Below are 16,677 nucleotides of genomic sequence, written 5' to 3' on the forward strand. Positions count from 1 at the left end.
TGGGAATATCTGTATGATTGTTTAAATCACTTATCTGTTGGGAATATCCGTATGTTTGTTTAAATCACTAATCTGTTAGGAATATCTGTATGTTTGTTTAAATCACTAATCTGTTAGGAATATCTGTATGTTTGTTTAAATCAGTAATCTGTTGGGAATATCTGTATGTTTGTTTAAATCACAAAACTGTTGGGAATATCTGTATGTTTCTTTAAATCACTCTGTTAGGAATATCTGTATGTTTGTTTAAATCACTAATCTGTTAAGAATATCTGTATGTTTGTTTAAATCACTAATCTGTTGGGAATATCTGTATGTTTGCTTAAATCACTAATCTGTTAAGAATATCTGTATGTTTGTTTAAATCACTAATCTGTTGGAAATATCTGTATGTTTGATTAGACCACTAATCTGTTGGGAATATCTGTATGTTTGTATAAATCACTAATCTGTTGGGAATATCTGTATGTTTGTATAAATCACTAATCTGTTAAGAATATCTGTATGTTTCTTTAAATAACTAATCTGATAGGAATATCTGTGTTTGTTTAAATCACTAATCTGTTAGGAATATCTGTATGTTTGTTTAAATCTCTAATTTGTGAAGAATATCTCTATGTTTGTTAAAATCAGTAATCTGTTAGGAATATTTGTATGTTTGTTTAAGTCACTAATCTCTTGGGAATATCTGTATGTTTGTTAAAATCTATAATTTGTTATCAATATCTGTATGTTTCTTTAGAGCACTAATCTGCTGGGAATATCTGTATGTTTCTTTAAATCAGTAATCTGTTGGGAATATCCGTATGTTTGTTTAAATCATTAATCTGTTAGGAATATCTGTATGTTTGTTTAAATCACTAATCTATTGGGAATATCTGTATGTTTGTTTAAATCACTAATCTGTTGGAAATATATGTATGTTTGTTTAAGTCACTAATTTGTTAGGAATATCTCTATCTTTTTTTAAATCACTAATCTATTCGGAATATCTGTATGTTTCTTTAAATCACTAATCTGTTGGGAATATCTGTATGTTTCTTTAAATCGCTAATCTGTTAGAAATATCTGTATGTTTGTTTAAATCGCTAATCTGTTGGGAATATCTGTATGTTTGTTTAAATCACTAATCTGTTAGGAAGATCTGTATGTTTGTTTAAATCACTAATCTGTTAAGAATATCTGTATGTTTCTTTAAATAACTAATCTGATAGGAATATCTGTGTTTGTTTAAATCACTAATCTGTTAGGAATATCTGTATGTTTGTTTAAATCTCTAATTTGTGAAGAATATCTCTATGTTTGTTAAAATCAGTAATCTGTTAGGAATATTTGTATGTTTGTTTAAGTCACTAATCTCTTGGGAATATCTGTATGTTTGTTAAAATCTATAATTTGTTATCAATATCTGTATGTTTCTTTAGAGCACTAATCTGCTGGGAATATCTGTATGTTTCTTTAAATCAGTAATCTGTTGGGAATATCCGTATGTTTGTTTAAATCATTAATCTGTTAGGAATATCTGTATGTTTGTTTAAATCACTAATCTATTGGGAATATCTGTATGTTTGTTTAAATCACTAATCTGTTGGAAATATATGTATGTTTGTTTAAGTCACTAATTTGTTAGGAATATCTCTATCTTTTTTTAAATCACTAATCTATTCGGAATATCTGTATGTTTCTTTAAATCACTAATCTGTTGGGAATATCTGTATGTTTCTTTAAATCGCTAATCTGTTAGAAATATCTGTATGTTTGTTTAAATCGCTAATCTGTTGGGAATATCTGTATGTTTGTTTAAATCACTAATCTGTTAGGAAGATCTGTATGTTTGTTTAAATCACTAATTTGTTAAGAATATCTGTATGTTTCTTTAAATCACTAATCTGTTAGAAATATCTGTATGTTTCTTTAAATCGCTAATCTGTTAGGAATATCTGTATGTTTGTTTAAATCTCTAATTTGTGAAGAATATCTCTATGTTTGTTAAAATCAGTAATCTGTTAGGAATATTTGTATGTTTGTTTAAGTCACTAATCTCTTGGGAATATCTGTATGTTTGTTAAAATCTATAATTTGTTATCAATATCTGTATGTTTCTTTAGAGCACTAATCTGCTGGGAATATCTGTATGTTTCTTTAAATCAGTAATCTGTTGGGAATATCCGTATGTTTGTTTAAATCATTAATCTGTTAGGAATATCTGTATGTTTGTTTAAATCACTAATCTGTTGGGAATATCTGTATGTTTGTTTAAATCGCTAATCTGTTAGAAATATCTGTATGTTTGTTTAAATAGCTAATATGTTAAGAATATCTGTATGTTTGTTTAAATCACTAATCTGTTGGGAATATCTGTATGTTTGTTTAAATCACTAATCTGTTAGGAAGATCTGTATGTTTGTTTAAATCACTAATTTGTTAGGAATATCTGTATGTTTCTTTAAATCACTAATCTGTTAGCAATATCTGTATGTTTCTTTAAATCGCTAATCTGTTAGGAATATCTGTATGTTTGTTTAAATCACTAAAATCTTGGGAATATCTGTATGTTTATTTAAATCACTAATCTGTTAGAAATATCTGTATGTTTGTTTAAATCACTCTGTTAGGAATATCTGTATGTTTGTTTAAATCACTAATCTGTTAAGAATATCTGTATGTTTGTTTAAATCACTAATCTGTTGGGAATATCTGTATGATTGTTTAAATCACTGATCTGTTGGGAATATCCGTATGTTTGTTTAAATCACTAATCTGTTAGGAATATCTGTATGTTTGCTTAAATCACTAATCTGTTAGGAATATCTGTATGTTTCTTTAAATCACTAATCTGTTAGGAATATCTGTATGTTTGTTTAAATCAGTAATCTGTTGGGAATATCTGTATGTTTGTTTAAATCACAAAACTGTTGGGAATATCTGTATGTTTCTTTAAATCACTCTGTTAGGAATATCTGTATGTTTGTTTAAATCACTAATCTGTTAAGAATATCTGTATGTTTGTTTAAATCACTAATCTGTTGGGAATATCTGTATGTTTGCTTAAATCACTAATCTGTTAAGAATATCTGTATGTTTGTTTAAATCACTAATCTGTTGGAAATATCTGTATGTTTGATTAGACCACTAATCTGTTGGGAATATCTGTATGTTTGTATAAATCACTAATCTGTTGGGAATATCTGTATGTTTGTATAAATCACTAATCTGTTAAGAATATCTGTATGTTTGTTTAAATCACTAATCTGTTAGGAATATCTGTATGTTTGTTTAAATCACTAATCTCTTAGGAATATGTGTATGTTTCTTTAAATAACTAATCTGATAGGAATATCTGTGTTTGTTTAAATCACTAATCTGTTAGGAATATCTATATGTTTGTATATATAACTAATCTATTAGGAATATCTGTATGTTTGTTTAAGTCTCTAATTTGTGAAGAATATCTCTATGTTTGTTAAAATCAGTAATCTGTTAGGAATATTTGTATGTTTGTTTAAGTCACTAATCTCTTGGGAATATCTGTATGTTTGTTAAAATCTATAATTTGTTATCAATATCTGTATGTTTCTTTAGAGCACTAATCTGCTGGGAATATCTGTATGTTTCTTTGAATCAGTAATCTGTTGGGAATATCCGTATGTTTGTTTAAATCATTAATCTGTTAGGAATATCTGTATGTTTGTTTAAATCACTAATCTATTGGGAATATCTGTATGTTTGTTTAAATCACTAATCTGTTGGAAATATATGTATGTTTGTTTAAGTCACTAATTTGTTAGGAATATCTCTATCTTTTTTTAAATCACTAATCTATTCGGAATATCTGTATGTTTCTTTAAATCACTAATCTGTTGGGAATATCTGTATGTTTCTTTAAATGGCTAATCTGTTAGAAATATCTGTATGTTTGTTTAAATCGCTAATCTGTTAAGAATATCTGTATGTTTGTTTAAATCACTAATCTGTTGGGAATATCTGTATGTTTGTTTAAATCACTAATTTGTTAGGAATATCTGTATGTTTCTTTAAATCACTAATCTGTTAGCAATATTTGTATGTTTCTTTAAATCGCTAATCTGTTAGGAATATCTGTATGTTTGTTTAAATCACCAATTTCTTGGGAATATCTGTATGTTTATTTAAATCACTAATCTGTTAGAAATATCTGTATGTTTGTTTAAATCACTAATTTGTTAGGAATATCTGTATGTTTGTTTAAATCACTAATCTGTTGGGAATATCTGTATGTTTGTTTAAATCACTAATATGTTAAGAATATCTGTATGTTTGTTTAAATCACTAATCTGTGGGAAATATCTCTATGTTTGATTAAATCTCTAATTTGTTATGAATATCTGTATGTTTGTTTAGAGCACTAATTTGTTGGGAATATCTCTATGTTTGATTAAATCTCTAATTTGTTATGAATATCTGTATGTTTGTTTAAATCATTAATCTGTTAAGAATATCTGTATGTTTGTTTAAATCACTAATTTGTTGGGAATATCTGTATGTTTGTTTAAATCACTAATCTGTTAGGAATATCTGTATGTTTATTTGAATCAGTAATCTGTTGGGAATATCCGTATGTTTGTTTAAATCATTAATCTGTTAGGAATATCTGTATGTTTGTTCAAATCACTAATCTATTCGGAATATCTGTATGTTTGTTTAAATCGCTAATCTGTTAGGAATATCTCTATGTTTGTTTAAATCACTAATCTATTGAGAATATCTGTATGTTTGTTTAAATGACTAATGTGTTAGAAATATCTTTATGTTTGTTTAAATCACTAATCTGTTGGAAATATCTGTATGCTTGTTTAAGTCACTAATCTGTTGAGAATACCTGTATGTTTGTTTAAATCACTAATCTGTTAGGAATATCTGTATATTTCTTTAAATCACTAATTTGTTAAAAATATCTCTATGTTTCTTTAAATCACTAATCTATTCGGAATATTTGTATGTTTGTATAAAACACTAATATGTTGGGAATATCTGTATGTTTTTTTAAATCACTAATCTGTTTTGAATATCTGTATGTTTGTTTAAATCACTAATCTGTTTTGAATATCTGTATATTTGTTTAAATCACTAAACTATTTGGAATATCTGTGTACCTTTTTAAATAACTAATCTGTTAAAAATATCTGTAGGTTTGTTTAAATTACTAATCTGTTGGAAAAATCTTTATGTTTGTTTAAATCACTAATTTCTTGGGAATTCACTAACGTGTTAAGAATATCTTTATGTTTGTTTAAATCACTAATCTGTTGGAAATATCTCTATGTTTGTTTAAATCACTAATCTGTTGGGAATATCTGTATGTTTGTTTAAATCACCAATCTGTTAGGAATATCTGTATGTTTGTTTAAAACACTAATCTGTTAGGAATATCTGTATGTTTGTTTAAATCACTAATCTATTAGACACTTCTGTATGTTTGTTTAAATAACTAATTTGTTAGGAATATCTGTAAGTTTGTTTAAATCAGTAATCTGTTGGGAATATCTGTATGATTGTTTTAATCACTGATCTGTTAGGAATATCTGTATATTTGTTTAAATCAGTAATATGTTGGGAATATCTGTATCTTTGTTTAAATCACTAACGTGTTAAGAATATCTGTATGTTTGTTTAAATCACTAATCTGTTGGAAATATCTCTATGTTTGTTTAAATCTCTAATTTCTTATGAATATCTGTATGTTTGTTTATAGCACTAATCTGTTGGGAATATCTGTATGTTTGTTTAAATCACAAATCTGTTGGGAATATTTGTATGTTTGTTTAAATCACTAATCTGTTAGGAATATCTGTATGTTTTTTTAAATCACTAATCTGTTAGGAATATCTGTATGTTTTTTTAAATCACTAATCTGTTGGGAATATCTGTATGTTTGCTTAAATCACTAATCTGTTAAGAATATCTGTATGTTTGTTTAAATCACTAATCTGTTTGGAATATCTGTATGTTTGTTTAAATCACTAATCTGTTGGAAATATCTGTATGTTTGTTTAAAACACTAATCTGTTAGGAATATCTGTATGTTTGTTTAAATCACTAATCTGTTAGAAATATCTGTATGTTTGTTTAAATCACTAATCTGTTAGGAATATCTGTATGTTTGTTGAAATCACTAATTCGTTAGGAATATCTCTATGTTTCTTTAAATCACTAATCTGTTGGGAATATCTGTAAGTTTGTTTAAAACACTAATCTGTTAGGAATATCTGTATGTTTGTTTAAATCACTAATCTGGTAGAAATATCTGTGTTTGTTTAAATCACTAATTTGTTAGGAATATCTGTATGTTTGTTTAAATCACTAATTTGTTAGGAATATCTGTATGTTTGTTTAAATCACTAATTTGTTAGGAATATCTGTATGTTTGTTTAAATCACTAATTTGTTAGGAATATCTGTCTGTTTGTTTAAATCACTAATCTGTTAGAAATATCTCTATGTTTGTTTAAATGAGTAATCTGTTGGGAATATCTGTATGTTTGTTTAAATCACTAATCTGTTAGGAATATCTGTATGTTTGTTTAAATCACTAATCTGTTGGGAATATCTGTATGTTTGTTTAAATCACTAATCTGTTAGGAATATCTGTATGTTTGTTTAAATCACTAATTTGTTAGGAATATCTGTATGTTTGTTTAAATCACTAATCTGGTAGAAATATCTGTATGTTTGTTTAAATCTCTAATTTGTTAGGAATATCTGTATGTTTGTTTAAATCACTAATTTGTTAGGAATATCTGTATGTTTGTTGAAATCACTAATTTGTTAGGAATATCTGTCTGTTTGTTGAAATCACTAATCTGTTAGGAATATCTGTATTAGGACAGTAATATTTGTCACCAACTAAATACATTAGGACAGTAATATTTATCATCAACTAGATACATTAGAAGAGTAATATTTGTCACCAACTAATTACTTAGGACAGTAATATTTGTCATCAACTAGATACATTAGGACAGTAATATTTGTCATCAACTAGATACATTAGGACAGTAATATTTGTCATCAACTAGATACATTAGAACAGTAATATTTGTCATCAACTAGATACATTAGGACAGTAATATTTGTCATCAACTAGATACATTAGGACAGTAATATTTGTCATCAACTAGATACATTAGGACAGTAATATTTGTCATCAACTAGATACATTAGGACAGTAATATTTGTCATCAAGTAGATACATTAGGACAGTAATATTTGTCACCAACTAAATACATTAGGACAGTAATATTTGTCATCAACTAAATACATTAGAACAGCAATATTTGTCACCAACTAAATACATTAGGACTGTAATATTTGTCATCAACTAAATACATTAGAACAGCAATATTTGTCACCAACTAAATACTTAGGACTGTAATATTTGTCACCAACTAAATACATTAGGACAGTAATATTTGTCATCAAGTAGATACATTAGGACAGTAATATTTGTCACCAACTAAATACATTAGGACAGTGATATTTGTCATCAACTAGATACATTAGAAGAGTAATATTTGTCACCAACTAAATACATTAGGACAGTAATATTTGTCATCAACTAGATACATTAGGACAGTAATATTTGTCACCAACTAAATACATTAGGACAGTAATATTTGTCATCAACTAAATACATTAGAACAGCAATATTTGTCACCAACTAAATACATTAGGACAGTAATATTTGTCACCAACTAAATACATTAGGACAGTGATATTTGTCAACAACTAGATACATTAGAAGAGTAATATTTGTCACCAACTAAATACATTAGAACAGTAATATTTGTCACCAACTAAATACATTAGGACAGTGATATTTGTCAACAACTAGATACATTAGAAGAGTAATATTTGTCACCAACTAAATACATTAGAACAGTAATATTTGTCACCAACTAAATACATTAGGACAGTAATATTTGTCATCAACTAGATACATTAGGACAGTGATATTTGTCACCAACTAAATACATTAGGACTGTAATATTTGTCATCAACTAAATACATTAGAACAGCAATATTTGTCACCAACTAAATACATTAGGACAATGATATTTGTCACCACCTATATACATTAGAACAGTGACATTTGTCACCAATTAAATACATTAGGACAGTAATATTTGTCACCAACTGAATACATTAGGACAGTGATATTTGTCACCAACTAAATACATTAGGACTGTAATATTTGTCATCAACTAAATACATTAGAACAGCAATATTTGTCACCAACTAAATACATTAGGACAGTAATATTTGTCATCAACTAGATACATTAGGACAGTAATATTTGTCACCAACTAAATACATTAGGACAGTGATATTTGTCATCAACTAGATACATTAGAAGAGTAATATTTGTCACCAACTAAATACATTAGGACAGTAATATTTGTCACCAACTAAATACATTAGGACAGTGATATTTGTCATCAACTAGATACATTAGGACAGTGATATTTGTCACCAACTAAATACATTAGGACAGTGATATTTGTCATCAACTAGATACATTAGGACAGTGATATTTGTCACCAACTAAATACATTAGGGCAGTAATATTTGTGTCACTAACTAAATACATTAAGACAGTGATATTTGTCACCAACTAAATACATTAGGACAGTAATGTGTGTCACTAACTAAATACATTAGGATAGTAATATTTGTGTCACTAACTAAATACATTAAGACAGTAATATGTGTGTCACTACTTAAATACATAGGATAGTAATATTTGTGTCACTAACTAAATACATTAAAACAGTAATATTTGTCACCAACTAAATACATTAGTACAATAATATTTGTGTCACTAACTAAATACATAAGTACAATAATATTTTGTCACTAACTAAATACATTAGGATAGTAATATTTGTGTCACTAATTATATACATTAAGACAGTAATATTTGTGTCACCAACTAAATACATTAGGACAGTAATATTTGTGTCACTAACTAAATACATTAAGACAGTAATATTTGTGTCACCAACTAAATACATTAGGACAGTAATATTTGTGTCACTAACTAAATACATTAAGACAGTGATATTTGTGTCATTAACTAAATACATTAGGACAGTGATATTTGTCACCAATTAAATGCATTAGGACAATAATATTTGTCACCAACTAAATACATTAGGACAGTAATATTTGTGTCACTAACTAAATATATTAGGACAGTAATATTTGTGTCACCAATTAAATACATTAGGAGAGTAATATTTGTGTCACCAATTAAATACGTTAGGACAGTAATATTTGTGTCACCAATTAAATACATTAGAACAGTAATATTTGTGTCACCAATTAAATACATTAGGACAGTAATATTTGTGTCACTAAAATGACGAATTGTTTATGACGCGCTACAGATTGTATCTAGTTTTTGTTTTAAATAAGAAAAGCAGAAAACATTGACCTCGTACTCGTATCTTATGAGAATTCAGGCGTAATTTGATACAGACTTATTTTTTTTCCTACAACCATTAAGAGCATGTAAAGAGATCGTATAGCTAGCTTTTTTTTTATTATTCTTACGCCAAACTTATAAACGTTCTTGAGTAACACAGTGTTGAAACAGTTACTATCTCTCGTCAATCTATTTAAAAAACGAATCTGATGGATCCAGTTCAAAGAAATCAAGTTACGTTTATAAATAATCTCCTTATTACTTACTAATTTATCATGATTAATATTGTATGACATTCGTATATGCTCAGTCCGGTACAGAGGCTAATTTGTAAAGGAAATGAAAACCACAAAGGTTGATTATTGCAGTTTCTTCAAGCGTATAAACAGCTTGAGCTCTTGGCTTATCTCATACTGTCGTTCCCAGAAGAGGTTTAGAACATTCTAGTATCTAATAAGTGTCTTCAAACAAATTGTATTATAACTATATGCGTGTGGAAAACGTGTCTTATTTGATCTCGTTTTTTTTTAGTTTTCCATTTCTCCGTGAGATAGCGCTTCGAAGGAACAAGTTTTGTTTTATTAGTAGTCGTGAACCAGAAGTGAATTTTGTGTTAATAGCAGTTTGTGTTGACAACAAGGAATGTTTAAATAACTTCCTCTTTAGCCGAAATTTATTGAATCGATTGAATTTTGTTGTTCATGAACGAATGTATTAAAAACATTTTTCATAATACGAGCATTGGTTTACACCTCAGATCCAACAAACCAACATTATTTGAATCGATAAAGATATCTGCTTCTGTATAATCAAATTCTGTTTTTACCATCTCTTCATAAACGTTATCTTAACATATTTTATCCATTTCCTTCTTTAAGGAATTATTACAATAGAAATAATTTGGTCGATTCCAGAACAACACCACTGGAACACACCAGAACACTATAATAATATTTTGTCTTGTTCCACTTCAGCGTAAAACTACATTACACTCTATTCCATTCGCAAGGATCGAACCTCGAATTTTAATATTGATATTCCTGAAATTTACCATTAAGTTGTGGTGATACACAATAAGTTGATCGTAATAAATATAATGATTTTTTTACAATGAGCTCTGTATCGTTTATTAGTAATTTAACAGAGAAATTATAAAACAGAATTACTAATACACAAAGAATTTAAATTAATCATTTATAAACAGAAAGTATAAAATAGAATTATTAATACACAAAGAATTTAAATTAATTATTTATAAACAGAAAGTATAAAATAGAATTATTAATACACAAAGAATTTAAATTAATCATTTATAAACAGAAAGTATAAAATAGAATTATTAATACACAAAGAATTTAAATTAATCATTTATAAACAGAAAGTATAAAATAGAATTATTAATACACAAAGAATTTAAATTAATCATTTATAAACAGAAAGTATAAAATAGAATTATTAATATACAGAAAATACAAAATAAAATTGTTCATACACAAAAAGTAAAACAGTTATTCATAGGCAGGAATTATAAAACACAGTTTATCCACAGCAGACATCTGAATATGTTTAACTTTCCATACCAGTGACACGATCGTTTTGAAAGAAACCGGTTAATAATAAAATCGATCTGTACAAACACGTTCCAACAAAACTATCAGCCACAGAGAAAGTTTCGTGATATATCCTGAGTAAACGTAATTAATTTTACGTTTACGCGAATGTCCCCCGCTTGGACAGCGCAAAGTCTTCGGAATTACAACGCTAAAATTAGGGGTTCGATTCCTTTCGGTGGGCATAGCAGATAGCCCGATGTGGCTTTGGTATCAGATAAACTTTCACTCAAACTCTTAGTATATATTAGATCAAATTTTTTTACACACTTATTTCAACAGTGATCACATTTCTTAACACACTTGTTTCAATAGTGATCACATTTCTTTACAGTTGTTTCAATAGTGATCACATTTCTTTACATTTGTTTCAATAGTGATCACATTTCTTTACACTTGTTTCAATAGTGATCACATTTCTTTACACTTGTTTCAATAGTGATCACATTTCTTTACACAATTATTTCAATTGTGATCACATTTCTTTACACAATTATTTTAGTTGTGATCACATTTCTTTACACACTTGTTTAAATAGTAATCACATTTCTTTACACTTGTTTCAATAGTGATCACATTTCTTTACACAATTATTTCAATTGTGATCACATTTCTTTACACACTTATTTCAATAGTGATCACATTTCTTTACACACTTGTTTAAATAGTAATCACATTTCTTTACACTTGTTTCAATAGTGATCACATTTCTTTACACAATTATTTCAATTGTGATCACATTTCTTTACACACTTATTTCAATAGTGATCACATTTCTTTACAGTTGTTTCAATAGTGATCACATTTCTTTACACACTTATTTCAATAGTGATCACATTTCTTTACAGTTGTTTCAATAGTGATCACATTTCTTTACATTTGTTTCAATAGTGATCACATTTCTTTACACAATTATTTCAATTGTGATCACATTTCTTTACACTTATTTCAATAGTGATCACATTTCTTTACACACTTGTTTCAATAGTGATCACATTTCTTTACACACGTATTTCAATAGTGATCACATTTCTTTACACACTTGATTTCTAACGTTATCGTGATCTTTTCTCCACATAGAGGGCGGAGACAACGGGTTGCCAAGGAGGCTGCGAACAGCTTACACCACCACGCAGCTGTTGGAACTAGAAAAAGAGTTCCACTTTAACAAGTATTTGTGCAGACCACGTCGTATTGAGATCGCCGCGTCCCTCGACTTGAGCGAAAGGCAGGTCAAGGTGTGGTTCCAGAATCGCCGCATGAAACACAAAAGACAAAACAAAGATGGTTCTTCTTACCAAGGTGACAGTGGTAGTGAGAGTTTTGACAAGGAGAATTCCCTGGACAAGGAAGAAGGGTTGATTTCAAACCCTCCTGCACAAAATAACCACATCGAATGTACTGAATCGGAGATTGACCGTGGCCGGAATACCACGCGTTCAGTAGAACCAGAGTCTCGTGAGGACCAAGACCTTTCAATTTCCCAAGCGTCAACAGATCGGGTTTTTCAAGGAAACAAGCTACCAACTAATGAGGTGATGTCTCCAGAAGGTCCTCCTGTTATTCACCCAACTAATGAGGTGATCTCCCCAGAAGGTTCCCCTGTTATTCAACCAGTGGTGGCTGGAGTCGACTTCGTTCACCCCGCCAACTCGGACAAGTACAAAACGACTCCTAGTCTCCGCTTGTTGAGTGGTTCTACACGCCACAGATCGCCTCCTTCAACCTATCTGTCTCCAAGTTCCAGCCCTGGAGAGAGCCCGAAAACCTCTCCACAGTGCCAGCAACCACGGATTTACCCTAGTCTTTACTCGAAAGACAGAATGTCAAGTTATACTTCCAGCGGTCAGCGAGAATACACACCGCCCTTTGTGGCCTGTAACTATTACAAGACACCTCCGCCCACGCACAATCAATCACAACAAAGAGACAATTCGGAGACATCCTACCACGTGACGGATAAACAGGAAGTTTATTCTACGGCCTGCTCCATGATCTACCCTCCACTGGGACATGATCACGTTCCACAATCTTCTCCAGTGGGGTGCGTCCAACCTCGTGGAGCTCTAATGAATTTTAGCATCTCAGACCAACGTATGGCAACACTCTACCCTCATGAGAATGTCGGTCAAATCGACCAACACCCCTCACCGAACCCACCTTCTTACATTCAGGAAGACTACGGCCGATATGATAATTATAGAATGACAACTTTTAATTCGTGCCGAGCAGGTGACGACGCAAGAAACTTCGTGCCGCCTAACGGTCAAAGTATATTTTGTGATCTTTCTAGCAACAACGAGAACCACATACCACGATGTGGCGTCACAACTCCTAAGCAACATATCTCTTCAACCATCTCGTTGCATGATCCCACAGGTTCTGTTGGAAACACTTCTGTTTATAATCCATCTTCAGACCTGTACAACGGTCAGTGTTGGACGAACAGTGAACTTAGTTTTAACTACAGTGGCTATTATGACTCTATAAATTACGTAGAGAGCCCCCTGTGGGACAACACAATTCTTCATCAATAAATACACAGCCCCCAGAATATTACCAACTTAGTTCACTTTGAATCAAATCAGCTGTTGTCACGACAACGCTCCTCATTTTGCAACAGCACAAAAATATTTTTTTAAAATTATTCGGAGACACCTCTTTCTATCCAACAATACTTAAAATTTATTTAGCATTGTTACTTCGCATTGTAACGAGTTCCTATTGTTAAACCTATAACTCGTCATTTTTCAGTTCATAATATTTGAAACTGTACTGTATTTCAAAATAGTAGGTAGAATCATTCTAATAAAAACTAAGTTATTACTTATGAAAATTTTAAATATTAAATAAAAAAGAATCTGCTATAAATATGAATCAATTCAGTCAAGACTAAATATTAATAGACCAATTTATCTAATGCTAGAATATCAACAAGTACATCTTCTGTATATTAATTTAGGTAATAGATGGCGCTTTAGTCGTTCTGTTTAAAAATAACCTTGTTCGTATATAATTATTCTATTATGGATTACATAAACTTGGTGTGGTACTGTCTTTTCTCTCTAATGTGCATTTTTCAGCGGTGTCGATTATTGTCGTTCATACATTGTATGTTTTATATTAAGTTCAACTTAATAACCTAGCTGAGCGGTATTTATTAGAAAGGTCAATCTATTTCTTATCTTTCATCTTTAACTATTCGTAATAGCTTAAAAAGTTATTTATATTTATGAATATTTAATCATATTTCTCCAATATCTTGACCTCTCATCAATCAATCACATGATCTTCAAAACTAGACATGTTGTGGTTTCCTTCTTTAAAGGAAGGTAGAGTTCCCCACCCGTCTTGTTAAACAAATGTACTGCAGAAACAAACTGTGCCGATTATACCAGAAAACCCGGCCATGCTAGGTACAACATCACAAGCTATGCAAAAGTGTAGTGCTCGCGTGTTTTATATATAACGTAATAATGTGTCGTGTGTAAGCTTCTGAACAACGCTTGTACACACACGCGCAATGTACGTAAATATTGTGTGATCTGTATCTGAGACAACTGCTTATATTAAAGCCTCGATTAGATCGCTATACTACAAACGTTGCAATATGCAACAGGTATTATTTATTATAAGTAGACTTGTACTAGGCCAGACAGTTTATGTTAGATTGTTTTCAGTTCGTTGTAACAGTAAACATAATGTGTTAACAGTGTAGTTATTGGTTTAAACATGACGTCAACACACATCTGTGGCTTTCTCTCTTTTTAAGATTTTTGTGCTATAGCGGCCTTGCGTGTTTCGTTGTTGTCACGTTATGTTCACTGTCCCCACAAGTGCCTGACGTAACGTTCACTTACCCACAAGTGCCTGAAAAAAAATCAAATTGATTTTTTTATCTCTTTGGTGGTGATGATGGGGTTATTTATTTTTATGTGGCTTATACATTTGAGTTTGTTTTATTCTTTTCGTCTAAGTGGCTTATACATTTGAGTTTGATTCTTTACTTCGATGTGACTTGGACATTTGAGTTTGTTTGATTCCTTTCGTATATGTGACTTAGACATTTGAGTTTGATTCTTTTCGTGTATGTGGCTTAGACATTTGAGTTTGTTTGATTCTTTTCTTCGATGTGGCTTATACATTTGAGTTTGTTTGATTCTTTTCGTCTAAGTGGCTTAGACATTTGAGATTGTTTGATTCTTTACTTCGATGTGGCTTAGACATTTGAGATTGTTTGATTCTTTACTTCGATGTGGCTTAGACATTTGAGATTGTTTGATTCTTTACTTCGATGTGGCTTAGACATTTGAGTTTGTTTGGTTCTTTTCTTCGATGTGGCTTAGACATTTGAGTGTGTTTGATTCTTTACTTCGATGTGGCTTAGACATTTGAGTTTGTTTGATTCTTTTCGTCTAAGTGGCTTAGACATTTGAGTTTGTTTGATTCTTTTCGTCTAAGTGGCTTAGACATTTGAGTTTGTTTGATTCTTTTCTTCGATGTGGCTTAGACATTTGAGTTTGTTTGATTCCTTTCGTCTATGTGGCTTAGACATTTGAGTTTGATTCTTTTCGTGTATGTGGCTTAGACATTTGAGTTTGTTTGATTCTTTTCGTCTATGTGGCTTAGACATTTGAGTTTCTTAATTGTAATTTTCAGTAATTCAGTACTGACGTATGTGTGAGGTTATTTAGAGAGAAATCCAGAGTGTAACCAAAAAAAGAGTTGTTGTCTTTATTTGATAAATGTACTTGAGGTTAATGCTTAAACAACTTCAGTTATTTGTAATGTCTCTTCAGAAATGTAATATAATAATTATTCTAAAAAAACCAAGTACTTGAAGTGCATATAGACTGGTAGTCCGTGTAAATGTTTACATGCATATTGTGAATTTGTGATGTTCAGAGTTTCATGGTCTACCAAACACGTTATATTTGGTGCCCCATTCAGTGTGTTGCTTTTGAAATTCTACTAAAATATATTAAAACAAATATATTTAAACACAGAAGAAGAGAACGGATGTTTTATAACGAGGTGTAAATATTCTACACAGATATAATTAAATGTATATTTATAATTGGATGTTTTTATCTTTTCAAAGATTCATCTACCGTTAAGGAGATCTGTACTTACCAACTGTTAGTGTGTACACTGTGGTAAGTAGAGATGTACTTACCAACTGTTAGTGTGTACACTGGGGTAAGGAGAGCTGTTCTTACCAACTGTGTGTGTGTACACTAGGGAAAGGAGAGCTGTACTTACCAACTGTTAGTGTGTACACTGGGATAAGGAGAGCTGTACTTACCAACTGTTAGTGTGTACACTGGGGTAAGGAGAGCTGTACTTACCAACTGTTAGTGTGTACACTGGGGTAAGGAGAGCTGTACTTACCAACTGTTAGTGTGTACACTGGGGTAAGGAGAGCTGTACTTACCAACTGTTAGTGTGTACACTGGGGTAAGGAGAGTTGTACTTACCAACTGTTAGTGTGTACACTGGGGTAAGGAGAGCTGTACTTACCAACTGTTAGTGTGTACACTGGGGTAAGAAGAGCTGTACTTACCAACTGTTGATGTATACACTGTGTAGGGAGAGCTGTACTTAC

At 30.4% G+C, this 16,677-nt stretch overlaps 1 protein-coding gene across 1 annotated transcript in view; it reads left to right on the plus strand.

Annotated features, from left to right (window-relative positions):
* Positions 1–16,103, plus strand: part of LOC143242687 (uncharacterized) — a 41,423-nt gene extending 25,320 nt beyond the window's left edge. The window contains exon 2 of the mRNA XM_076486158.1: positions 12,153–16,103. Within this exon, the coding sequence (XP_076342273.1) occupies positions 12,153–13,609 (1,457 nt within the window). The 3' untranslated portion in view covers positions 13,610–16,103. The remainder of the gene's footprint in view (positions 1–12,152) is intronic.
* The last annotated feature ends 574 nt before the right edge of the window (positions 16,104–16,677 follow it).

Source organism: Tachypleus tridentatus, unplaced genomic scaffold (assembly GCF_004210375.1).
Source record: "Tachypleus tridentatus isolate NWPU-2018 unplaced genomic scaffold, ASM421037v1 Hic_cluster_2, whole genome shotgun sequence".
NCBI lineage: Eukaryota > Metazoa > Arthropoda > Merostomata > Xiphosura > Limulidae > Tachypleus > Tachypleus tridentatus.